The 26389-nt window shown below is 35.2% G+C and overlaps 1 protein-coding gene across 1 annotated transcript in view; it reads right to left on the bottom strand.

Annotated features, from left to right (window-relative positions):
- The window catches only part of LOC129430368 (uncharacterized), a 37839-nt gene extending 12690 nt beyond the window's left edge, over positions 1 to 25149 (bottom strand). The window contains exons 1-5 of the mRNA XM_073875702.1: positions 25094 to 25149; positions 23461 to 23628; positions 11364 to 11418; positions 11201 to 11288; positions 8152 to 8684 (exon numbers count right to left, since the gene is read on the bottom strand). Of these exons, the coding sequence (XP_073731803.1) occupies positions 8152 to 8684; positions 11201 to 11288; positions 11364 to 11418; positions 23461 to 23628; positions 25094 to 25149 (900 nt within the window). The remainder of the gene's footprint in view (positions 1 to 8151; positions 8685 to 11200; positions 11289 to 11363; positions 11419 to 23460; positions 23629 to 25093) is intronic.
- Positions 25150 to 26389: the final 1240 nt, after the last annotated feature.

Below are 26389 nucleotides of genomic sequence, written 5' to 3'. Positions count from 1 at the left end.
AAATGGCACATTTTAACATGCTATAAAATATATATATAAATAGTAAATTTAACGAAATAAAATAAGTAAACTCTATTAAAAAATATATTCTTTTTTAACCAAAATTTGAGTTTAAGGGGCCATGGTATGAAAATCTGACTTTTTCCATGTTTAAGTGCTATGATTGGGTCCCCAGTGCTTCTATCAATCTAGAAAATGTGAAAAAGATCAACCCAGTAACTTTTTCAACCATTCTCTACAAGCACATGAAAAAATAGGTCGTTGAAATGTGGCTCTTCTTATGATGTCATAGCTCTTATTATAATAATATCACCCCTTAATCTGCACTATGCAACCACAGCACTGCCATTTAGTGCAGAGAAAAGTACAGCTGAGTTTTAATTGCAACAAACCACCATCATTGTGATCAGTGTTTGAATTTCATCAGCTCATTTGCATTTTAAAGGACACTCCCAAAATGGCACATTTTTGCACACACCTACAAAGTGGCAATTTTAACATGCTATAATAAATTATTTATATGGTATTTTGAGCTAAAACTTCACATATGTGCTCTGGGGACACCAAAGATTTATTTGACATCTTAATAAAGTCTTGTGCCATGGCCCCTTTAAAATAACAGAAATTAATACATTATTGACTTGAAATTCAACTTAATTTTATCATGTATAATCCACTTAAATGTGTAAGAAGAAAATTTACTTAATAATTTTGTGTTAAAACTACATGAATTATTTTAGTAGACATAACTAACTAGGCAGTGAACTTGTAGTTCCCAGCAGTGGTGGCCGGTGACTTCTTTTTTCGAGGGCGCTCACAACATGCATGTAGCCCGTCATGTGTGTGGTTCCTTTTTTCAAAATATTTGTTCTGCGCTTCGAGTGAATCTATGTGCATCACGTGTCCCGTCAAAATAAGTGCCCGCTGCAGACGCGTCTAAAGGGTTTATGATAAAAGAGACGCTCGCGTTTGCCAGATACTCACATAATCTCATGCATAATCAGAGTTAACTGTTAAGCGAGTGTCTTGCACTCAAAAAAAATGAACTTTCACTACGTGAGTAATAAGTGGCCAAGTATGAGTCAATTAACTTGTTCTGATATATTTTAGAACAAAACAAATAAATGGGTTGGAATGTAACATTGCATTTCAAATATGTTTGTGATATTTTTAATATACTGTATTAAAAAAAGGTCTATATGATGAGTTGTATTGAGCAGATGCACTATGATTGATTGATTTGGAGTTATGGAGTTGTTAAATCCTAATTAAAGGGGGTGGAGTTTATTCAAATTTTTTTTGTCATCATTAATTAAATTTTTCATGTACAATAAACTCAATTTTTATTTGTTGACACTACTAAGGTTTGTTGAGTTTACTTAAACTTGTTTTGTAAAATGAACAAAATTATTGTTTGTTGATATTACAAATTGCGTGGAACCTGTTGACATAATATTTGTTACTAAACCGAACATTTCATTTTTTGTGCGTGTATTTTGTGAACATGAGCGTCTCTTTTATCATAAACAGTTTTGAAGCGTGTGCAGCAGGCACTTATTTTGACAAAACACGTAATGCACATGGTTCACATGATGCAACAAACACATATTTTGAAAACACAAGCAACACACATGACACTCCGAAAACGTATTTTGAATTTGCGCACCTTGGATGAGCAGTCACGAGCCGCCACTGGTTCCCAACGTGCTTTGGACAGTAAAATTTGACATTAAAATGCTATTTTATGTGTTTTTAACTAAAAGATAACAAGAAAGACTTGTTAGTGTTTAATGATCATTTATCTTTGAGATTTAGAAGATTTTTGTTTCTTCTTTGAGTTTTCTGGTGACCATCATTCAGAAGAGTGGTGCTTGCATTTAGACTTGTGACACCATGAAAATCATGATGTGTTATTTTACCCAATGAGCAATAACTGTATTAATGTCAGTAATGAAATCAGTCTCTTGCTCATCATAATATGTTATTAATAATAAATATGAGGTCATTTTACAGGATTAAATCAGGAAACTGCTCCAATATCTGGGTGATTCTCACGAAACCATTGAAACACCACGGCACTAATGATTTTAGCTTTAAAATGTGTAATATAGTAACATTAAAAAGCATCAGAATTAACACAATACTGTGTTCTACCTTGCACAATGTGTGATTTCAACATAAGAATTTATAATTGTAAATTTTATCTCATTTTCTGCAGAAATTCTCATTACCGCAATGTGTCCGGCTGTGTTTGAACATGCGTTATGTTGTAATTTAATCAAATGAACACAAAAATATTAAGAAAAAAAATAAATGGATGTTTTGCTAGACTACTTTAGATGACAGAAAAAATATTTACTGAATAATAATAATGAAGAAAAATTAGGAAAATGATGTGTCCATGCCTGATGTTCTCATCCTCCGCAACACTTTTTGAGAACAGTTTAAGCACACATACAGAATTTTAATAAAGTTTGATTTTGAGTGACCAAGCACATGGACCAGTTACTTCAAGATGGCTACCAGGTAAGATAATTTTTTTACAGTTAATTTGAAATATTGTTTTGTCAGAATGCTTACACGAAATTTTGATTATCATACCGCAACAGATGCGTATTAAATGTTAATTTAATTAATAGAAGCATAATACTTTGATTTTAAATGCATGTGCAGAATCTTCAAATTATGTTCTTTCAGGTTTGTCATGTCATTTTGAAAATATGTCAGTGTTGATGTTTTCTGACTGTTGCGGTAATGAGATTTTTTAAATTATGTTACAAAAAGTGTTAAATGATAAGTAAAAGTTTTTAAATTAATGTTCCCATTTACTCCAGACTTTGTTTTTCAATGTCTGGTGGGAAAAAAAGTTAATTTAAGCAATTTTTACATTTTCATGCTTGACATTTTTAAAACCAAGTTATCGTGAGGATCACCCATCTGTTCTATTTGGTTGTAGTTGTGTTGTTTTGGCCTTTACACTTTTTGCTGACAAATGACTTAATGAAAACAGTGTAATATTTTATATTAAGGTCCCGTTTTTTTCTGTATTTTTGAAACTATAATTGTGTTACGGTGCGCAATATAACATGTGTTCATGTTTCCTGTGTAAAAAAACGATGCATATTTCACACAATTTATAAACAGGCTGATTGAAGTTTGAGTTTTTTCATTTTGCAGCTATTATTTTTGCTCTAACAGCAACCTTACACACTTACTAAAGTTTGAAAAAGGGGATCACGAAAAACGCCACCTTTAACGTACAGTGAGTGAAAGTGAAAAAAGCACCATTTTATTAACATGCATGCATCAGTTTGTGTGCATATGCCACACAGCTAGATTTAATTTCGCTTATAAACATGCCAAGAAGCTCGATACAAGTGATAAAATCAAATGCTGCTGTACTCGAATAAGATTCATATCTTTTGCATCCGTTTCTGTCTGTTTTTAAAAGACCTTTTTAACAACTATTCATAAGCATAACAAAACTTAGTGTTCGATAAAAACGGTAAGTAGCAGCTCAGATGATTTGTTTCAGCAATGGAAATGTTCAAAGTTAATCATTAAGAGAGCAGATATGCGAGCAGTACACAGTCAGTGATTAAAGACCCAGAAAAAAGCCTCCCGTATGAATGATTGATTCTAGCAGATGAATGGCTACAGTGTTCGCTGCAATTTATTTCCCTGGCCGAACCAACTACCTGCTCGCGGTTCCCCTTTAACACAAAAACATAAGGCAGGCCGGGCAGGCCGCCAGCAGATCTTACATAATCAAGCCCAGTGCACCGCCACATGCGTGCAAAACTCTCCCGAGGACGTAGATTTGGCTTCAACATCGAAGGGGTTGAAGTGTCAACTGTACCTATTTTTTCTTGAATTATTGCATAAATAATGTAAGGGTTTTAACTGCTAGTTTTGATTATTGAGAAACTACACCCCGTAAATCACACACACATTCCACAAACTTTCAGACTCGGATGTAATGCAGGTCAAAGAGAGGCACTCATACCCGTGTATGGTGATTTATAAAGGGAGTGGTGCATACTTTACTACTTGGCTCTGCTTAAACATTAAATGGCATAGGTGTGTGATCACACAACAAAGTCAGGTTTAGAAGGACAGGTATGCACACACACAAACACCAAATACAATAGCGTGCCTGTGTAAACAAGCCATCAATCAACAAAAACCTGTGACAAAGAAGATTTTCATCTCCATATGTGGCAGAATGGCACGTACACACACACACACATATAAACTGGAGTTGTGTTAACAGGAAGATTGGATCATTTGCTGATCATTGTCTGTGTTTTCCATTTTAAAGGCACCATCATTCCACATGACTGCAAACCTTTTCTTTCCTTGAAAGCCATGCACAATATGAGCAGGTATCAGCTGACGGACTGACATGAATATAGGGAACTGGGACACAGAATTGGGAACAGATGACACACACACAATAACAGACTAGACCAGTGAGCAAAGTATATCATCCTTATGATTACTTTAAAAATATATACTGTTCAAAATTGTAGGGTCACTTATACTACGATGTTTACTAAAATAATAATGAAATAATTATGCATTATGCATTAAAGTTTGAAAATAGCTTACTCATCTATTTATATTTTTTCACATTACAGAATCATTTTCAACTCATGAAAACTATGGCATAACTGGGAATTATGTTAAGACTTACGTTGAAAAAACAACAAACACTGTTATATTTTATCATCTGCATCCTTTACCTACACTGTAAAAAGTGAAAGTTGGATTGACTTAACCTAAAACATTGAATATATTTTCAAGTTAAAATTTAATTGTCATCATCTAACTGGAAAGTAGTATTTATTTGAAATTTTTTAAGATGTATGTGAAGTTTTAGCTCAAAATATCATATAGATCATTTATTATATCATGTTAAAATTGTAGGTGTGAGCAAAAATGTGCAGTTTGTGGGCGTGTCCTTTAAAATGCAAATGAGTTGAGCTCTGCACTAAATGGCAGTGCTGTGGTTGGATAGTGCAGATTAAGGGGCGGTATTATCCTCTTCTGACATCAAAAAGGGGGCCACATTTCAATGACCTATTTTTTCACATGCTTGCAGAGAAAACTAAGTTACTGGGTTGATCTTTTTCACATTATTTAGCTTGCTAGAAGCACTGGGGGCACAACTATACTGCCCTACAAAGCCAAAAGGCAGTAACTTCGTTTTTGGTCAAAAATTACTTATTGATATTTTTGATACATTCAAGACCTCCTTTATTATTTGCATTAGTATCTTGAGTCAATTTTATGTTTTTTTCAAGAAAAAAAAATAAAGAAGAAATTAACTGACAACTGAAACTCACTATAAGTCTAAACTTTAAAGTCATTTTTCTCAGTTTCACACTCTAGCGGGTTAAGGTCTTTTGCCTTTGTAGGGCAGTATAGCACTTTAACATGGAAGTCAGCTTTTCATGAGTTTTTAACATTTTTTACCTTCAATTTTTTACTTTAAGTTTTGTCAACTCAGATTTTCTCACTTAAAGTGTTATCCATTGAAGTATTTATTAAATTAGATCCATCTTTAACTTAACAGTGTATTATAAGCTGCAAAATCTTACTCATGACATTTTACCAAGCAGCTTTTTGATATCTCAGCCTGAGATGAATTTTAAAGAATATTGAATTACTTCACATCTATTCTGGGCTCTTATTGGCTGTTCTTTCTTTAATATTTAGTGTGTCATCTATTTTAAAAAATACATTTTAAAAATAAAATTTTGTTTTTTAATGTAAGAAATTAATATGTTAGGCACAAATATATTTTTGTCTACAAAAGTCATTTCAAGCATTTAAACATACATCTTCAGATTAAAATATTAATGTAAAATTACAGAAATAAACTGTATTTTTGTATTACGAAAAATTTCTGTCATTTATTGTGCCCGTTATTTTACCGTATTTTGTGGCACCCCAGCTGCCAGAATTTTACAGTTTTTAACTGAATTTTTTTAAATCAACATTCCACACTTTTGAAACTTTTTAGTGTGTTTTTAAATAAATGACTTTGACTGACAAATAAAAGGGTAGCCTATAAGATCCATCAATAATGTTTATAAACCATCTCAGGGTGAGATGCTTGCTAAAATGACAAACGAACATTTCCAAAGTTACCTTTGTGTTGTTTCATAGTTTTGATAAGTTTACTATTATTCTAAAATATGGAAAAAATACTAATAACATAAAATATTAATAACTGTGTTTAAAGGGACAATACGAAGTGGGATTTACCCCCATCTAGTGGTGAAATTGTATTTTAGATTCAAACGAACAGTGCTCTCCAGCGCCTCGCTTTTCCAAATGGGTGATGCAACTACGGTAGCTGTTATGTACTCACTGATCTCCTTGTCCGTTTCAGCTGGCTCACGTGTTTTGAATGAAAACGCGTTGGTAGGTTAGTGCTTTTTGTCCCTCTCTGCTATTATAGTTTATCAATACGGCGGAACGACATGGAAGCATCCTTGAACTTACCCGTTCAATGTAAGTAAAGAGAAGAAATTCTAAGCTTACAAATAAAAGTCAGATCACTGGCAGAGGTCATTTGACACCAACGAGGACATATTTATGAATAAAGACATTGATTTTGATTAATAAAACACTTAAAATCATACGTACAGTCCCTTTAAAATACCAAGTGACATTAGGCAAAATTAAAGATATAAATAATGGAAACAGTAAAAATATACACCACTGTACAGAAGTCTACTTACACTGTAAAAAATTCCTTTTTGCACTTATGTTTTTTTAGTTTAATCAACTTTCTTGACAATGAGTTATCAAAAATAAAGTTATATTAGCTTAAGTTATTTTAACTTTATTTTTATTATTCATAGCAACTTCTCACTAGTCAAGAAAGTTGAAAATAATAGTAATTTGAAATTAAAGTGCAACAAAGACTTTTTTCTTTTTAAGTGACCCTATAGACTTTATACAGTGGTGTATACTTTAACGGTTTCCATTATTTATATATATATTTTAATTTTGCCTAATGTCACTTGGTAATATTTTAAACACTGTTTAGTTATGTCTTAGAGTTACCCTGTTTACCTTTCCAATCAAATCAGTAATTATGATTATAGATGCAGTGCATATGGAAGATATTTTATATGATACAGCACCCTTTAGTGGTCAAAATGAAAAGCTGCACTGCTACACTGTCAGATAAAATGGTCCCAAGCTGGGCGGTACTCCTTAAAAAGGTCCTAATATGGACCATTTAGGTATAGATATGTATACATTTGGTACCAATATGTACATTTTAGGTACTAATATGAACTCTTTAGGTACAAATATGTACAGCACCAGTGACATCTAGGAATAATTTTTTGACCATGTTTTTTCTGAAAGTGTATGGCTCTATCTGGAATTATATATCACATACCTTTACATTTATGAATAATGTGTTGACATAGCTTACGTTGTAGAGCATTGCAATATCAAAACTAAGGTCATGGCCAGACATACTGATAAAAAATGTATATATTGAATGCACTCTAATTTGCTTTGGTTAATAGCATCTGCAAAATGTGTCATTAAAAAAATGAAAGGTTTAAATGGGTTGCTACTCTATATATAGTTGCTAAGGTGTTAATGGTTGGTAGGGTTTAGCTTGCAGCTTGCTAGTGTGATCTGGTTAGAGTTCATCATCTCTGAATATCTATGTTAATATGGTATCTACTGTTAACCCTATAAGCAACAATACAGTTTGACTAAACAAGCACCACTATAAAGCTTTGCATACATCCATATTCATCACTTAGTATATAGTATGTGTGTACAATAACTATGATTACTTACTACCCTGTTGTGCGTTCACCAGGAATCAAACCCACCTTTGTGTTGCTAATAAAGCAATGATCTACCAACGAGCAACAGGAACTACATGGCTTAGGCAGGTTTGCTGGTCTTATTTGTTCACTCAGCCTGGTTAGACTGGTCTGTTTGCTGGTATTAGATGGGATTAACTGGCCAGCTAAATAATCCATCTGAAGGCTGAGATGCTAATCTAACCTAATCCAGCTATTGGTCACGCTTGGACCTGTTGTTTATAGCAGGGTATTTTGATGATAACTATTCTGAGCCTGTGTGCCGGACGTGCACCCTAATCACCTTTGGGAAATTGGACAGATGAAATGGTTCCATTGTTTTCCGGTGCAGCGTCCCACTGGATGACTCCGTACTGGAAACGCTATGCTGCTCTCTCTCTCCATCATCCAGCACTTCCTCTCTCCTGCTGCGCTCCAGCTTCTTCACCTTCCGTATGGAGGCGTACTCTGCCGTCACCTCTGGATTCGTGCCGCTCGCGCCTCTTCTCCCTCGCCCGTTACCGTTGACCGTCGGACTGTGGGAGGAGCATTGGGTGGGCGCGTTGGACGATGTCTGGGGAGGGATGGAGGGTGGTGCACCAGCATCAGATCCCGTGCCCTTTATCCCGACGCTCTCGTACAACCCGTCGTCTGCGGGGTGGGTCGTCAGAGAGGATCGGCGACCGACTTCAGAGTAGGTGTGATCACGTTCGCTCTGAGAGCCATTGGTCGTGCTAGGCTGCTGGTGACCGGAGCCCGCGGGTCGGAGGTCGGAATTGGAGCGGCGGGTGTGCAGGAGCAAGAGGTCCATGCTGGCTGGACGACTTCTGGGAGTGCCTGTCATTCGCAGATTAAAGTGGGATAGGATTAAACAGTTTAAAAATTTGAAGTATTAATATCATACCAAAATAATATAAATGAAAAATAAAAAGTCAATGCACTGAAATAAAAAATTTCTGCATAAATATGTAAAAATTCTTAAATCAAAATAGATTTACTTGGTAAGCAAAATGATATTAAGTCTTAATTACCGAAAATGTAAGTAAGTAAGAAGTAAAAGTAAGTTTATGCTTAAAACATGTAAGATAAATGATAAAGGGGTAGTATGATGTGATTTCATGTTTTCCTTTGTGTTTGGAGTGTTAAAAGCTGTTGGTGCGTATAGAAGATCTGTAAAGTCGCAAAGATTAAAGTCTTAAATCCAAAGAGAGATTCTTTCTAAAAGTGAAGGTTCATTTACGCCTTCAAACACGCCCCCACATATCTACGTCACTGTGTGGGAAGATTTGCATAACTCCGCCCAAATGTATATGCAAAGAAAGAAGGCGTAACTTTTATTTTTGATGTATTATTGCCGCCGCCGCCATGTCATGGAGACGTTGTGCTATGGGCGCTGATATTCCAATATGCACTGCAAAAAATTATTTTCAAGAAAAAATTCTTAGTATTTTTGTCTTGTTTTCAGTAAAAATATCTAAAAATTCTTAAATGAAGATGGTTTTTCTTGATGAGCAAAACGACCCAAGAAAATAAGTCTAGTTTTTAGACCAAAAATATCAAATTTAAGTGATTTTATGCATAAAACAAGAAAAAAAATCCGCCAATGGGGTAAGCAAGAAAATCTTGAACATTTTCTAAAATTAAACTAAATTGAAGAAAAATTCAAGAAAAAAATTGCTTACCCCATTGGCAGATTTTTTTGCTCGTTTTATGCACATCACATAAATTTGATATTATTGGTCTAAAAACTAGACTTATTTTCTTGGGTCGTTTTGCTCAACAAGAAAAAGAAAAAGCATCTTCATTTAAGAACCTTTTAGAAACTTCTACTGAAAACAAGACAAAAATACTAAGATTTTTTTCTTGAAAATAATTTTTTTCAGTGTAGGGTGCACAGATGAGCAATAGTTTACTTATTTGGAAATAACCTGTCTTTTTAAACCGTAAACCGCGTAAACACATTGCATTACACATAATACACCAAATAATGTTATTTTTAGCAACGTCATATAACCCCTTTAAAGTAACAATATTTCCTGATGGGGAAATAAAAGTAAACTTAAGTTAAAACTTGAATTAAGTTGATTTTTCTTAAACCACTGGCAGATATTATAATCTGTTTTAAGCATGAACTCACGTTTTTTTTTCTTCAGAAAACCGATCCTTATGTCATTTAATTTTGCTTTTCAAGTAAATATATCTTGATGCAAAAATCTATACATTTATACAAAAATAAAACTTCTATATTTGCACACTGCAAAAAATTGCTTTCTTGGTTAGAATTTTTGTCTTGTTTTTAGTACAAATATCTAACAATTCTTAAATCAAGATGTTTTCTTGATGAGCTGGAAAATAAATAGTTTTTTGGACAAAAAATATACAATTTAAGTTAATTTGTGCTTAAAACGAGCAAAAAATGGGGTAAGAATTTTTTTCTTGAAATTTTCTTGAATTAAGTGTTAAAGAAAAAAGTATAAGATTTTTTTCTAACCTCATTGGCGGGTTTATTTTTTTGCTTGTTTTGAGCACAAATTTACTTAAATTTAAGTTTTTGTTTTTTAGGTCACTTTGCTCATCAAGAAAATGCATCTTAATTTAAGAATTTTCAGATACAAAATAAAAAAATATTGTTTTGCAGTACACTGAAAAACAAGACACTGAAATTTCTTAACTTAATCTGATATGTTAAAGTAACATAAAAGCATGTTGATATGGCTTTTTTGCAAAGTATACCACAGTTTCTTACCGAAGTTACTTCAGGCAAACACAAGAGGGCAGAGCATTACTATTTGATGATGTCATCTCAACACACATTGCATACAGAGTGTAAAATGATTTTGAAGTCAACATGAGACATCATTAGCAACCCAGTTTACTTCTATAATGTGATGTATTTCAGAATGGTGATGTAGAAACGGGATTGTTAATCAAAATCAATAGTGGAGCACTACTGCCCTCCTGAAACACTTCTGGTTGGACTTAGTGATGTCATCCAAACAGTAAATTCTTTTCAAAGACAGAGGGGTCTTATAATATCTTATGTTGAGTTGAATTACTTTACTTTATTATCCTTTTGATATTACGATTACATGGTTACTCATAGCCGGGCTATATTGGGTCCATAGACAATGAAATGGTGGCTATTGCTCGCTGGGTAAGACCTTGACAAATGTGTGTCAAGGTCTTACATACATCACATGTTCATGGCAAAGGGAACATCAAGTAGTAAACACATCACCATGACAAGTCTCAGGAGACATCAATGCTCAGCATGCACAAGCGCAGACCGTTGCATATGCGCGTACGTGTGAACCATGACTCTTTATGAAACCATCTCGCTCTCACTCTCTCACCATTAGCATTGCAGGACAGCCGGTGCATGTCATGCAGGCGGGTGTCAGATTTGCTCATGGACTTCAGCTTGGACTGGCGCAGAGAAGCCTGCCACACAAACCGATATCATAAGCACATCCATACAAACACATTGTGTGTATCTTTCTACTTATTTACACTCACTGTTTCGGCTTTCTGACCCCCTCCGTTCGAGTGGCCATACTTGCTTTTGCTTTTTCTGTGGGGAAAAAAGACAGAACCATTTAGGTTATGTAACAGCAACATGTTCATAAGTATTACTATTGATTTATCACTTAAAGTCACAATAAAATAAAATCGCTTTGGACGACTTATTTGTGAGCTTCATTATTTAAAAAAAAAATGCATGTGCCCTCATAATCATCTCAAAATGATCTCTCTTTACAGGAGGGCGGGGCCCGGGAAAAATTGCAGCAATTAGCAAAGAGCATCATGAGCTAACTTCCAACGATCTTATCAATTCTCGATGGACAAATTCAAGTACCGCCCAACATTTTATCTAATTTCAGAAGCCGTTTCACTCAGATATACGTCATGACAGGGAAAATAAGACGATCGATACTTTCATTTTATTGTGACTTTAAAAGTATAAAAACAATACATTCATGTTTACTCTGAAATTATATTACATTCACCACAATGCTTAAAGGAAGTATAGGGGTTCGATGCAAAAAGTTTGAAAACCCCTGAACTAGACGGTTGAGTACATAGTGAATAGTTTAAGTGCATAGTATGTAATTTGGGATGAAGTATACAATATAGTGAATACCGAATTGCAGTGCGAATTATGCGGACACTGCGGATAATCCACGGGCCAAATGACACAAAATATCATCTAAATTCTCGAAAATGTGAACGCATTTAAACGTTTTTGGCACAAATTGACTTCCATAGTAGAATGAAGTATATGGAATGGGTGCCATCATTTACTAAAATATCTTATTTTGTGTTTGATAGGATCCCTTTAACGTGAAGTGCTGTATGTATGTGACAGCCACACACTTAATTTGTTACCATTTCATCACACTGTAAATAATAATAATAAATGTAGTGGGACTATAAGGTGGGGGTCAGGTGGCAATATCTATTTTAAAGAAAATCACAGGTTCAGGAGGATGATTACAGCTTCCCTCTCTTCAACAATCCTGCAAAACACGCTTGTTTTTTCTTACAGCTCTTTTTGTTCTTCACACACTCACTTCATTTTTAACATCGCAGCTCTCGCACTTACATACATTCGTGAAACAAAGGACTTTCTCCAACTCGCTTTACAATGACTAAAAATTCTCATTATTTGCTCCAAAGCCTCGTGACTTTCCTTCTGCTGTGAACACCAAGGTTTTAAACCTGATCTGTGTCTCAAAGTAGACTGAAAAAATTATTAATTCAATTTACTCCAATTTTTGAAGGTAAGTGGTTGCAATCAAGCTACTTTTAAACAAAAGTTTTTTTATTGTATTTTAATTTACTTTTTTTGTTTAAATGTAGCTTAAATAAATTTATTGCAACCACTTACCTTAAAAAATTGAGTAAATTGAATAGGGCTGCCTCACGATTAGTTGCGACTAATTGTTTGCAGGATAAATGTTTTTGTTTACATATTATGTGGGTGTACTGTGTATAATAATTATGTATGAATAATACACATACACACATGTATATAATTAAGAAACATTTGCATGTGTATATACATGTTTATATTTATATATAATCTATATTATATATAAATATATTTATTATAGAAATATATTTTTTCTTAAAATTATACATTTATGTGTGTGTGTTTGTTTATATAAACATAATTATTATACACAGTACACGCACCTATATTATGTAAACAAAAACTTTTATTCTGCAAACAATTAGTCGCGACTAATCGTGAGGTAGCAGTAAAATTAAACTAATCATTTTTTTCAGTGATATGGATTCAAAAGCTTCAGAATAATACAAACCGCAGTTACGATATTTTATGGTCCTTTTCGAAGCTTAAATGCTGGGTTGTTTCAGCCCATGGTTGGGTAAAATATATACAAACCCAATAGTTAAATTAAATTAATTTTTACAACATTTTTATATTAACTTAATATAAACATTAAGTTAAATGAACCCATAAAATGTTCACATTTGACTTACCAAACCATGGGTTGAAACTAGGGTTGCAAGATATATAGGAATTACAGTAACACTGCAAAAATCACAACATGCACACAGCAATAACTGAATGAGTTTAATATTTTAAAAAGTTATGTGTAGTCAAAGTTTTAGGTCGATGCTCACAGCAGAGAGATAAGTAAGACAAAGTAATGCTTTTTTCCCGAAATAGTCAAACATTATGAATATTAATTATTTAATTTAATTTAATTATTTTAGTTTAATTTTTTATGTAATTAATTTTTTTTAATTAACTAAAAGCATCACCTTATATTGTATATCACATTATTTTGCAAGTTACCGCACAGCACATTTCTATCAATATCGCACTTCCCTAGTTGAAACAACCGAGCATAGATTAATTTAAACCCAAATGCTTGGGTATATCCATATTTTACCCAACTATGGGTTGAAACAAACAACACAACATTTTTTTAGAGTGTAATCGTATGTAAAAACAATTAGTACAGTACAAAAAGGTAAAAAGCTGTCACTAGAATGGTACCATTTAAAAGGGTCCTAATATGTACCATTTACATACAGGTATTTATTTACCAAAATGTACCTCCGAAGAACATCATACTTATATGTATGATATACTGATATACACCTAGTTTTCGAATTGTGGGGGGCTGGGGAGGTCCCGGACCTCCTATAAGCGTTGAGGGGCCCCTTATAAAGTACAAAAATATTTTTGGGGGCCCCTTGGTTTTTAAAATGCCACAAAGTCATACTGTCCATAATTTGTCCCAATTTCACAATAAACTAATCCAAAAGATTTCTGTCTGAAATAAAGTTTCAACTCTCAAGTGCGCCTCACGCTGTTTTCTGGAGGAATTGACAGAAGAATCAATGTCCCTGCGTGTGGATTATTTTCACCTCGACGATAAGAATCTTTAATTATCTTTAGTTATACTACGGGTCTGTTGAATGCTTGAATCTGATTGGCTGATGAACATTCTGAGGTGTGCAATTCGCACGGCGAATGTAGTTCCAGGCAGCTCTTTTGACCGCATTACAGTTCCATATCACTTCACATAGTGAACTGTAATAACAGACTAACAAAAACAACATGACAGATGATTTTCCGAGGAAATGACAGCGCTGTTTAGAGATGCACAGAGGTAGCCTCGTTCACACAATCTCTCTCGCTCGCCCTCTCTCTCTCTCTCTCTCTCTTTCTTTCTTTCTTTCTCTCTCTGTGTCTCTGTCGCTCTCTCTCTTTCTAATAACTTCATTAATAACTGCATTAAAATGCTATCAATGGCTCAAGCCATTTATGCTCCTTTAAGGGACACATACATTTGCATGATTATAAAAAACATCACAAAGCACTATAATAAACCATAAGCTATACGAATGTACTACTGTGTAAGTCATCATCCATACAGCTTTGGTCTGTTGGGAGTCGTGGCGTGACGCAGTCTCCAGTTTGTTTGTAGTTCTGAAAGCCACTATCGCTCTGTTCCCCTGTGAAGGTCAGAAAACTCAGGAGACCAAAGGGACACGTTTGCACCTGAGGTATTAGTGACCCTGTGTCTACACGCGCCACGGAGAACACAGCGTATATACTGCAAACCTGCACGCAGCAAAATAACAGCTGCGCTGTGATACTGAGTATGCAGCTTTGGTACAGTATTTATCAAGAAGCGAGTCCATTTCAAGTTCAGGTCTTTATAAAGAACACAGTGCTCACCAAATTAGCATAGTAGACCAAAATGGAATTGAGATTTGAACATTTCAAGACAGCAGGTTTTCATAAGAAAGAAAAATTACAGATGAGATCACTGTTAAATCTCAATTGCTTCTAGACAAGGGGTTATCAACCTTTTCACTTCAAGGACCCTATATTGTTCACAACAAAACTTGAAGCCCCCATTTCATAACTTCATTAACATTCATAACTTCTACGAAATAAAATATGCTAGAGCTTGACTTAACTAGACAGATTTATATTTGCTGACCAACTTTATGGAGAAGCAGATTTTATTTTCCAACAGGACTTGGCACCTGCACACAGTCCCAAAGCTACCTGGTTTAAGGACCATGGTATCCGTGTTCCTAATTGACCAGCAAACTCACCTGACCTTCACAATACCCTATACTTTTCAGTTGGCCAAGATTTCTAAAAATCCTTTCTTTGTATTGGTCTTAAGTAATATTCTAATTTTCTGAGACACTGAATTTGTGATTTTCCTTAGTTGTCAGTTATAATAATCAATTTAAAAGAAATAAACGTTTTAAATATATCAGTCGATGTGTAATGAATGAATATAATATAAGTTTCACTTTTTGAATGAAATTAGTGAAATAAATCAACTTTTTGATGATATTCTAATTATATGACCAGCACCTGTATAAATCTCATTTACTTCTACTGTTAGATACATTTAATGCAAAACAACTATGAACTCCAACGTAGCATCATAATGTCTCCAGAGATATGAAACGGCAACGTCTGAACCTTTTCTCCTGGGTTTACTTAAACATTTGCATTTGCTGAACAGTGAGCTCTGCGTGTTGTTTTTTATCATGAAGACAAAACCCACTGTCACGTCTGGGCCGCTAGTGACCTTTGTTTTGCATCTCTTCAGTCTGTTAAGTTTCCGACCAGCTCTCTGGAAAGACTTGAACAATAAATATCTCTGTTGTTGTAGCAACCTTGGTGTTTTCCTGTAGCTCGATTGATTAAGTGATGTGTTAACGTTAGCAATGCCAAGGTCATGGGTTTAAATTTATATCATTTGGTAGATGCTTTCATTTAAGAAACTTACATGTGTAATATGGGATGCAAGTTTAAAATGAAAATTCTGTCATCATTTACTCATCCTCATGTTGTTTTAAACCTGTATGATTTTTTTTTGATGAACACAAAAAAGATATTTTGAGAAATGATGATAAACACACAGTGACCATTGACTTCCATAGTAGGAATAAAAAAATCTAAAAAATTTAATGGGTACCGTCAACCAGTGTTGTTTTTGGCAGCCTTTTTAGTTTTAGTCTTATGGACGAAAATGCTTTTTAGTTTTAGTCACATTTTAGTCACTTATAAACTTGATAGTTTTAGTCTAGTCGACGAAAACACAAAAAGGTTTGTCAAGTTTTAGTTGATGAAAACGCAAAAAGGTTTTAGTCAAGTTTAAGTCAATTTTAGTTAAAAAAAAGTCTTAATTTAGGTTCAAAGTATTGGAAATGGGCTTAGGTTTGACAAGTAGATACATGTAAAACCTTAGCTTACCATGAAATGTGTCACAAGCCGATTGTCGAGTAAAATTGTGTTTAATGTTTTATATGATATGTTAAAAGCGTGACTTGTTAGTTACCTTTAAAAAAATATTAGCGTGATGAGCATTCAGGTGCCGCTTGAGGTTGGTGGTATTCTTCCCACCTAGTTTGTGGCCACATTTACTGTCGTCTCCCAATATGCATTCCGTTTTTCTTTCTGATGGATTATACTGAAAGTATATCCATAAATCACCTTGTCGTTTCTGTTTTTTGGCGTCACCGCCAAGGTCCTTCGAACTCGCCACAGCCGCAGGTGTGTTGTTGTTGTGTGAACTCTGGTGCACGTGCGCGGCATGGCGGCAGAAGGGTAGTGGGCGTACCCAAAACAAGGATAGGAAGCGGCAGCATTGCTGTTACTTTTAGCTAAACACAGACAGATTTCACACAAAATAGGCAGAAATGACATGCATTGTGAACGTCAGAATTATAATCATTTATGTCCCGTCTCGTCAACGAAAACTCAAAAGCGTCTCGTCATGTTTTAGTCACCTTAGAGCCATTTTTAGCTAGTCATGGTCCCATTATCATCATAAAAAAGGTACGTCAACAAAATCATTTCGAAAACAACTGTGTGCTTACCATCATTTATCAAAATATTTTCTTCATCATTTATCACAATACTTCCAAAATATGTTTTTCTTATATTTCTTATAGTCTATGGCCACTTACTGCTGTGTGTTTACCATCATTTCTCAAAATATCTTCTTTTGTGTTTATCAGAAAAAAATAAATTCATACAGGTTTACAACAACATGAGAATGAGTAAATGATGACAGAATTTTCATTTTAAAGTGAACTATCCCTTTAAAGACCAGTGTGTAGATTTTAGCGTCTTCTAGTGGTGAGATTGTAAATTGCAAACAACGCCTCAGTCCACAGCTCACCCCATCCCTTTCGAAATGCATAAAGAAGCTACGGTAGCCGCCACAGGACAAACACGTCAACATCTGAGACAACGTAATGACAAAAACGCGCTCTGTAGAACAGGTTGTCCGTTTTGGGCTACTGCAGAAAAATGGCGGTGACTTCCATGTAAACGGCTCATACTAAGGTAATAAAAACAAACAGTTCATTATATAAGGTTTTTATGCACCACTGATAATATAGTTATGTATATTATATTGCATTTCTGTCAAGAAATCCTTGTAAAAGTTAAACTTTAGTGTTTTTGAAGAATTGTCATATTAATTTTCTGTCAAATGACAAAAATTACCAAGCGATATGTGATGTGTTGGTAACATGACAAATGGTGCTTTTCCAAATGGACATACTGTTGTTTTCACAGTGGTGGTGCTACTGCAACCATAAATGGGTGATAATATCTCCTTGGTTCCTCTCTTAATGTAACAAGGATCCAGATTTAATTGTGCGTTTATATTTTACTTTACTTTTACACAGTCTGTACTAATAAAAACTATAGCATAAATACACCTAGGAGAAAAGCATCTGCCAAACGCAAAAATATAAGTGTACAAGTGATTGTAATAACTGTAACCGATAAACAAGCATACAACTTGCTAGTATTCCCCTGCTGGAGCGATTCACAGCAAGGCTTGTATTTCTGCAGTACAGCAAAAACATGACTTTGTGGTAAAAATGCAACAAACGAGCGCAGTCCCTATTCATCTTTTCTGCGCAGCGTTACACAAAACAGAAATAGACCTCCGCCTGAAAGTACGGGAAACTGATTTGCTGGAAAGTTTCATTCCTTGCAACGTCCCTGAGCAAAAGTCTTTGTCACAAATGAGCATCCGAAGCAGAGCTCAAGTTAAGGCTGTTTCTCTGCGAAAAGGCTCTTACAGAGGGCGCGCAATCTGCTTGAGTCATATTAGCATTCATTGAGTCGCTCCGCAGCGGGGAAGGAAAGATAGAAACAGAAAGATATAACAGAAGAAAAGAGAAGGTGGCGCCCTGGTAGAAGAGTGGGGCAGACTTTTTAAGATGCCTTTGCATTACTTTCAACGTATGAGTGGGTGCTTCTGTACAGACAGACTTTTATGTGTGCAGATATACACACAGCTCAGAAATGATGAGGGCTGACAATCGATTGATGTTTTCAATAGTGAATCTCTGTGTCTATTCTGTATGTCTCAAACTGTTTAAAAACTTGCAAAAGCATATCTCAATTATTACACCGCTACGCCGGCACTGTATGCAAATAATCTCATATTTGTTAAGATGCAGATCTTTCCCTGCCTGGTGCTTGCATCTCTATGATTGATGATGTTTTACTTGTGGGTGCGATTTTACTTGTTGAGGTTAGAAGATAATTATGCTGATCTACTATTTAAGCTGCTTCTTTTTCTTCTACCTAATCTTTTCTAACTGATCCAGCTTTTGTAATTCCCTTATCGGACTTCTGAACATTCCCTAATTCCCATAGACTTACATTGAAGCAATGTTCAAATGAGCCACTACTCTAAAGGGCCGTTCACAGTTCACACTATGGATGATAATTATAACTAACTACAGTTTTTAAAAAAATTAGAAATGAAAGAGAATTGCAGAATTCACACCACAGTGATATCGTTGGGATCACGTTCACAACACAGTGATATCGTTGGGATCACGTTCCGAGTGTTTTTCAACTGATAAACCATTGACAGACAATCAAACCTGTTTTCAAATTTTAAATTTAAAGTGCTAGAAAGTAGGGATGCACTGATAGGATCTTTTTGGGCCGATACCGATTTAAACAGACAACTTCTGGCCGATACCGATGCCGATACCGACATTAAACACTTGTATACAATACTATATAGTTGGTCTATTTGCTAGTTTATTTCTGCATCAAATTATTTTTACTGAACATGGATTGGATCTAATTAACATTCAACTGACCAACATAATAAGAGAGGCACAAATTAAGCTAAAACGAATATAATAAGACAGCATGGCAACCTTCAAAGGTGGTTTTTGCTATTCAGCATTTATTTTATTAACAACATTTTTACATATAATGGATTTCTTTCATTTATGCAGTTATTTAATAAACAATCGGTATCGGCCTTTCTCGTGCTATTGCCGATATGCCAATGGTTTCAAATTCATCAAAAATCGGCCGATAAATATCGGCGGCCGATACATCGGTGCATCACTACTAGATAGTCATAAGATATGCCAGCTACATGCTAAAAAGTTCTAAAACATGCTAGCAACATGTTAAATAGTTCTAAAACATGCTAGACGCATACTAAATAGTTCTAAACCAAGCTAGAAACATGTTAAATAGTTCTAACATGATAGCTACATGTTAGATAGTTCTAAAATATGCTAACAACATGTTAAATAGTTCTAAAATATGCTAGCAACATGTTAAATAGTTCTAAAACATGTTAGCAACATGCTAAATAGTTCTAAAACATGTTAGCAACATGTTAAATAGTTCTAAAACATGTTAGCAACATGCTAAATAGTTCTAAAACATGTTAGCAACATGTTCAATAGTTCTTAAACATGCTAGCAACATGTTAAATAGTTCTAAAACATGCTAGACGCATGCTAAATAGTTCTAAAACATGCTAGACGCATACTAAATAGTTCTAAACCAAGCTAGAAACATGTTAAATAATTCTAAAACATGCTAGCAACATGTTAAATAGTTCTAAAACATGCTAGACACATGCTAAATAGTTCTAAAACATGCTAGACGCATACTAAATAGTTCTAAACCAAGCTAGAAACATGTTAAATAGTTCTAAAACATGCTAACAACATGTTAAATATTAGTAACATGTTAAATAGTTCTAAAACATGTTAGCAACACGCTAAATAGTTCTAAAACATGTTAGCAACATGTTCAATAGTTCTTAAACATGCTAGCAACATGTTAAATAGTTCTAAAACATGCTAGACGCATGCTAAATAGTTCTAAAACATGCTAGACGCATACTAAATAGTTCTAAACCAAGCTAGAAACATGTTAAATCATTCTAAAACATGCTAGCAACATGTTAAATAGTTCTAAAACATGCTAGACACATGCTAAATAGTTCTAAAACATGCTAACAACATGTTAAATAGTAAAAAACACGCTAACAACATGTTAAATAGTTCTAAAACATGTTAGCAACATGCTAAATAGTTCTAAAACAAGCTAGACGCATGCTAAATAGTTCTAACATGATAGATACATGTTAAATAGTTCTAAAATATGCTAACAACATGTTAAATAGTTCTAAAACATGCTAGCAACATGCTAAACAGTTCTAAAACATGTTAGCAACATGTTAAATAGTTCCGCAACATGCTAAATAGTTCTACAACACGTTAACAACATGCTAAATAGTTCTAAAACAGGCTAACAACATGCTAAATAGTTCTAAAACATGCTAGCAACATGGTAAATAGTTCTAAAAAATGCCAACAACATGTTAAATAGTTCTAAAACATGTTAGCAACAAGTTAAATTGTTCTAAAACATGCTAGCAACATGTTAAATAGTTCTAAAACATGCTAGCAACATGGTAAATAGTTCTAAAACATGCCAACAACATGTTAAATAGTTCTAAAACATGTTAACAACAAGTTAAATTGTTCTAAAACATGCTAGCAACATGTTAAATAGTTCTAAAACATGCTAGACGCATGCTAAATAGTTCTAAAACATGCTAGCAACATGTTAAATAGTAAAAAACACGCTAACAACATGTTAAATAGTTCTAAAACATGTTAGCAACATGTTAAATAGTTCTAAAACATGTTAGCAACATGCTAAATAGTTCTAAAACATGTTAGCAACATGTTAAATAGTTCTGCAACATGCTAAATAGTTCTAAAACAGGCTAACAACATGCTAAATAGTTCTTAAACAGGCTAACAACATGCTAAATAGTTCTAAAACATGTTAGCAACAAGTTAAATTGTTCTAAAACATGCCAACAACATGCTAAATAGTTCTAAACAAGTGTTCGCCCTGCTGAAAAAACCAGCATACAAGCAAGACCAGCATATGTTGTGTTTTGGTGCTGGTTTGCTACTGAACACCAGCTAAACCAGCATCAAACCAGCATCAGCACCAGCATTAGCACCAGCTGAACCAGCACCAAACCAGCATTAGCACCAGCATCCCATGCTGGTCATACCAGCATATGTTGTGTTTTGGTGCTGGTATGCTGTGACCACCAGCTAAACCAGCATAGACCAGCAACATGTTATTTGTCGATACATGCTAGCAACATGCTAGTAGCCTATCAAGATGTATTTAATGTACTATATACTTAATGCTCTTAAACTGTGTACTATGTACTCGACCATCTAGTGTATGAATTTTCGAGTGTTGTATCATCGCTAATGGAACACTTGGGACACTAACTGGAAGTATAAGTGATTTCCCTGTCAAACACATAACATAATACAAGTCTATAAAAATACTTATGTTCATTGTACTTTTAAAGGAATAGTCTACTCATTTTCAATATTAAAATATGTTATTACCTTAACTAAGAACTGTTGATACATCCCTCTATCATCTGTGTGTGTGCACGTAAGCGCTGCAGCGCGCTGCGACGCTTCGATAGCATTTAGCTTAGCCCCATTCATTCAATGCTACCATTTAGAGATAAAGTTAGAAGTGACCAAACACATCAACGTTTTTCCTATTTAAGACGAGTAGTTATACGAGCAAGTTTGGTGGTACAAAATAAAACGTAGTGCTTTTCTAAGCGGATTTAAAAGAGGAGCTACATTGTATGGCGTAATAGCACTTTTGGGAGTACTTCGACTCGGCGCAGTAACACCCTCCCTCTCCCATTATGAGAGGGAGAAGGGGAGCAGACTTTTCAGGCGAGTCAAAGTACTCCCAAAAGTGCTATTACGCCATAAAATATAGTTCCTCTTTTAAATCCGCTTAGAAAAGCGCTACGTTTTATTTTGTACCACCAAACTTGCTCGTATAACTACTCGTCTTAAATAGGAAAAACGTTGATGTGTTTGGTCACTTCTAACTTTATCTGTAAATGGTACCATTGAATGAATGGGGCTAAGCTAAATGCTATCGAAGCGTCGCAGCGCGCTCCAGCGCTTACGTGCACGCACACAGATGATAGAGGGATGTATCAACAATTCTTAGTTAAGGTAATAACATATTTTAATATTGAAAATGAGTAGACTATTCCTTTAATGTCAGTTTTGATGTTAATATTTTGCCCAGCATGACATCAGGCATCACTAAACTCAAGTGGAACCATCTAAGCAGGTGAAATTTGCTCACACAGCATCTGATAGCTCCGCCTCTCTTGCGCTGGGTTTGTCAAGTTTGTCCTCAAACTTTAACTTTACTATCTACTTTTATAAAATAAAAACACAAATCACTGTACTTCCTATCTGGATATGATTGATAAATAAATTATATGTAAGACCTTCTTACTCCATTTACTAAAAAACACATTGGGTCTCATTCGCTAAGCATGCGTAGGCACAAAATTGGGCGTGAATTGTGCATATGTTTTCATAAACAAATCCTGATTCAACAAAAACTTCTTTACTAAAATCTCTTCTAAATGCAAGAACAACTTATACCACATGTACGCAATTATCAAGTATGATATAATCAAATATCATAATTATAATGTATATAATAATATAATATTAAAATAAAAAGAATTGACCAGATAATGAACGTGAACATGGATAACTTTTTTTAGCTGTTTTGCTCCAGTAACAAACTTCATGTGCGTACGCACTACGCACGTGTTGTGAGTTAAGCGGATATTTTCAAAAGTGCGCATAAATTAGAAAAATGTACGCAATGATTAGTGAATGCGACCCTTTGTCCAATACTGACCGGTGTGTGTTCGATTACCTTTGACACCCCACACACACCAATACGATAAGGATGGTGACCACAAAGGCAGAGGCCGCTGCGATGGCCCCCAGTATCAGCACTTTGGGTAGATTTGAGGACATCCCACTGAGCAGCATACACACACATACACACTCACGTCGATGCCGTACGGCTCCTCCACTGCACCTACAGAAAGACAAATACACAGAAAGACAAGTGTTAGTAAAGACTAGACCCACACAGATCTGCAAACGCAGATGCACGATTCCTATAGTCATCTCATGCCCCTGTCTGATTGTTTATTAAAGGTGAACTGAGTCATTTTTATTTACAGTATCTTTTCCTGTCTGTAAAAAATGTATTCACAGTCAGCTATGATTCATTTATTTCACAACAGGGGGGTAACGAGCAAAGAAGTTAATACTCATCTAGTCATGTGATATCAACATGGCTGCCCCCATGAGGCGAGCCGCTCCACGTGAAATAAAAAACTTTTAATGGGCTTCTGATAATACTTCATCTTGTTAATGAGTCTTAATCTCATTTAAATGTATATAATTTTGAACATGCATTTCAAAGTACTATAGCTTTTTATGAGGATTAAATTCATTAATGCACCTTTAACCCCCACTCTGGCCCAAACCAAGAAAAGATCTACTTTCACTAAAAGGGTTGGTTTTACTAAACCATTTAGAGTATAAGCATAACTATTGTATCATTAGAAAGAAGACACTTTGAGCTTCATTTTCCAGGTTTAAAATTATTTTAAAAAAAATCATGATAAATATGTGTGTGAAACCTAGAAATGCAATGATGCCAAAGACACAAGTCTAAAGAATTTATGTTTCACGTTTGAGGTCAATAGGCCCAAAAATGAGGTTCTTGCAAGAGTTTTTGTAAAACTAGTGCCATTTCTAAGTGCCGGTCAGCCCCAAAATAAAAGTCTTTTGTTTACATGCATACACGTTCATTCTTATTATTATTTATCCTAATGTTAGCGTATAAAATGCCGTTTCCACACTAGGAAATAAAAAGTCACACAAAGATTGTTGGATTCGTTTAGGGCTGGAACGACGTAGTCGATTACGTCGATTACGTAATTACGTCGATTTGCCGGAAATGCGTCGATGCGTCGCATTGTTTACGTTTTCAAATGAAGGCGGCTTCAGCTCCGACCGGATAATACAAGTGTTATACCAAACAGCCAGAACGTGATCAAAAGTGTGGGAATACTTTTAGCAGAGACCAAATAAAACACATACTGTGTAAAACTGAAATGGCATACCACAGCAGCGCAACATCTGCGCATGATCATCTTAAAAGAAAACAACCTGGAGCTCGCCGACCTCAAAATGACGCGACGGCAGCGTAAGTATTTGAATTTTTACAGTAAGTTTTTATACAAGAATAGAATCAATGCAGGCATATATTGTGCTTAATACAGCTGTGTTTACATCTTAGTTTAATACGAGCTGCGAGACGCCTGACAGACACGACATTGCATCGCGTCTGGGCAGTATGTTGAAACTAGTGATCGACCGATAAATCGGCCGGCTGATACATCGGGCCGATTTTAGCAGGTTTTAGGTGTATCGGCATCGGCCGATTCGCGGCTTGCGTTCGCCGATAGCTTTTCCCCGGCATTAATTACAGACAGGCGCCCACAGGCAGCTCTGTGTTCTTGGAGGCTGCCTGCAGCCCGTGCATTGCCCCTCCCCCCACTAGCAGAGCGGAGCGCTCCAAGCCTGCTCTGGTAAGTTTTAAACTTCAAAGCATATTTTAACTGTTTGACTGAAATATTGCCATATACTTTGAAAGTGTAAGCACGTTGCTCTATATGTGCGTGCAATCATAGCTTAGAAAGTTTGGTGGTCATAATGGAAAACGCGAATGCCTATAAAACTGCTTGCCATTGTATTTAGGGAGCTTCAAATAGCCTTTAGGCTAACCGTATGCATACGGCAGCTGTTACAAACACTGGTCATAGGATTAAATAATGCTGACGTTGTTCCGTGATTTGTGGTATTTATAGGAGTTTTATTCAGCGACCACCAGTGTGACGTTTGGACGCGACGCGTGCTCATAATGCCGCAAGCGAACGCAGGTCATCAGCCGAACAGCTGATCATAGCTGGACATGCTGGGTTTTTAATTTTCATCTCCATAAATATATGTAGTAGTAAAAGGCTAAAAATCAATATCCATTGCTGATAGTTTCTCGTCATTGTGGAAAGCGCAGTTCATGGTTGCATACGTTTATGGTTGTTAACACGGAGTTTCGCGGAATTTTCGTCAGCGAAAAAAAATAAGAAATATGACCCAAAGCACTTAGTTCCAAACAGTTCCCACATGACTTTTATGTGACCGGAGAAGTGTTTTTTTGTAAGTTTTGTCAACATTTCTGTTCACTGGGAGCGCAAAGATACATGCACTCTCTCATCCATGTCTCACTGCACCTCTCCCACGTGCACGCGCTCTACTATCTGACCGAAGTCCGTACACAAATCCTCATGTATTTGTTCAGTTTTATGCGTTTTAAGCGAGCTGAGGCAAACTAACTATCCCTCGCATTTATTATAGGGCAAGAGGGTGTGTGAGAATTCTTTTTAAGTTGTTTTTTGATCAGTATTGCTGTTTACATTTTCCTTGTCTTCTTATTAAAGACATTTGCTCTACAAGAGATTAAGTGCACTAAAACTTAGACCTAAGCATTAAATAGGTTGTAAATAGTTTGTTACTTTCGGATAAAGTAAAGTGTTCCCCTTGTTATGCTGCTTGGTTGTTGCTACTGTGTGCAATGGTGTAATTATTATTTTATTTATGTATTTTAAGCAGCACTGAATTTTCTTACTTGTTCTACCTCACCTTACTATTTGTTAAATGTAGTTCAATAAATGTTCCTTTTTTAAATGAAGAGCTGTAACATTTGGTTTTATCATTGTGTCATT

Source organism: Misgurnus anguillicaudatus, chromosome 13 (genome assembly GCF_027580225.2).
Source record: "Misgurnus anguillicaudatus chromosome 13, ASM2758022v2, whole genome shotgun sequence".
In the NCBI taxonomy this organism is placed as follows: domain Eukaryota; kingdom Metazoa; phylum Chordata; class Actinopteri; order Cypriniformes; family Cobitidae; genus Misgurnus; species Misgurnus anguillicaudatus.
The sequence above is the reverse complement of the archived record's forward strand: the minus strand, read 5'-3'. Positions and strand labels throughout refer to the sequence as shown.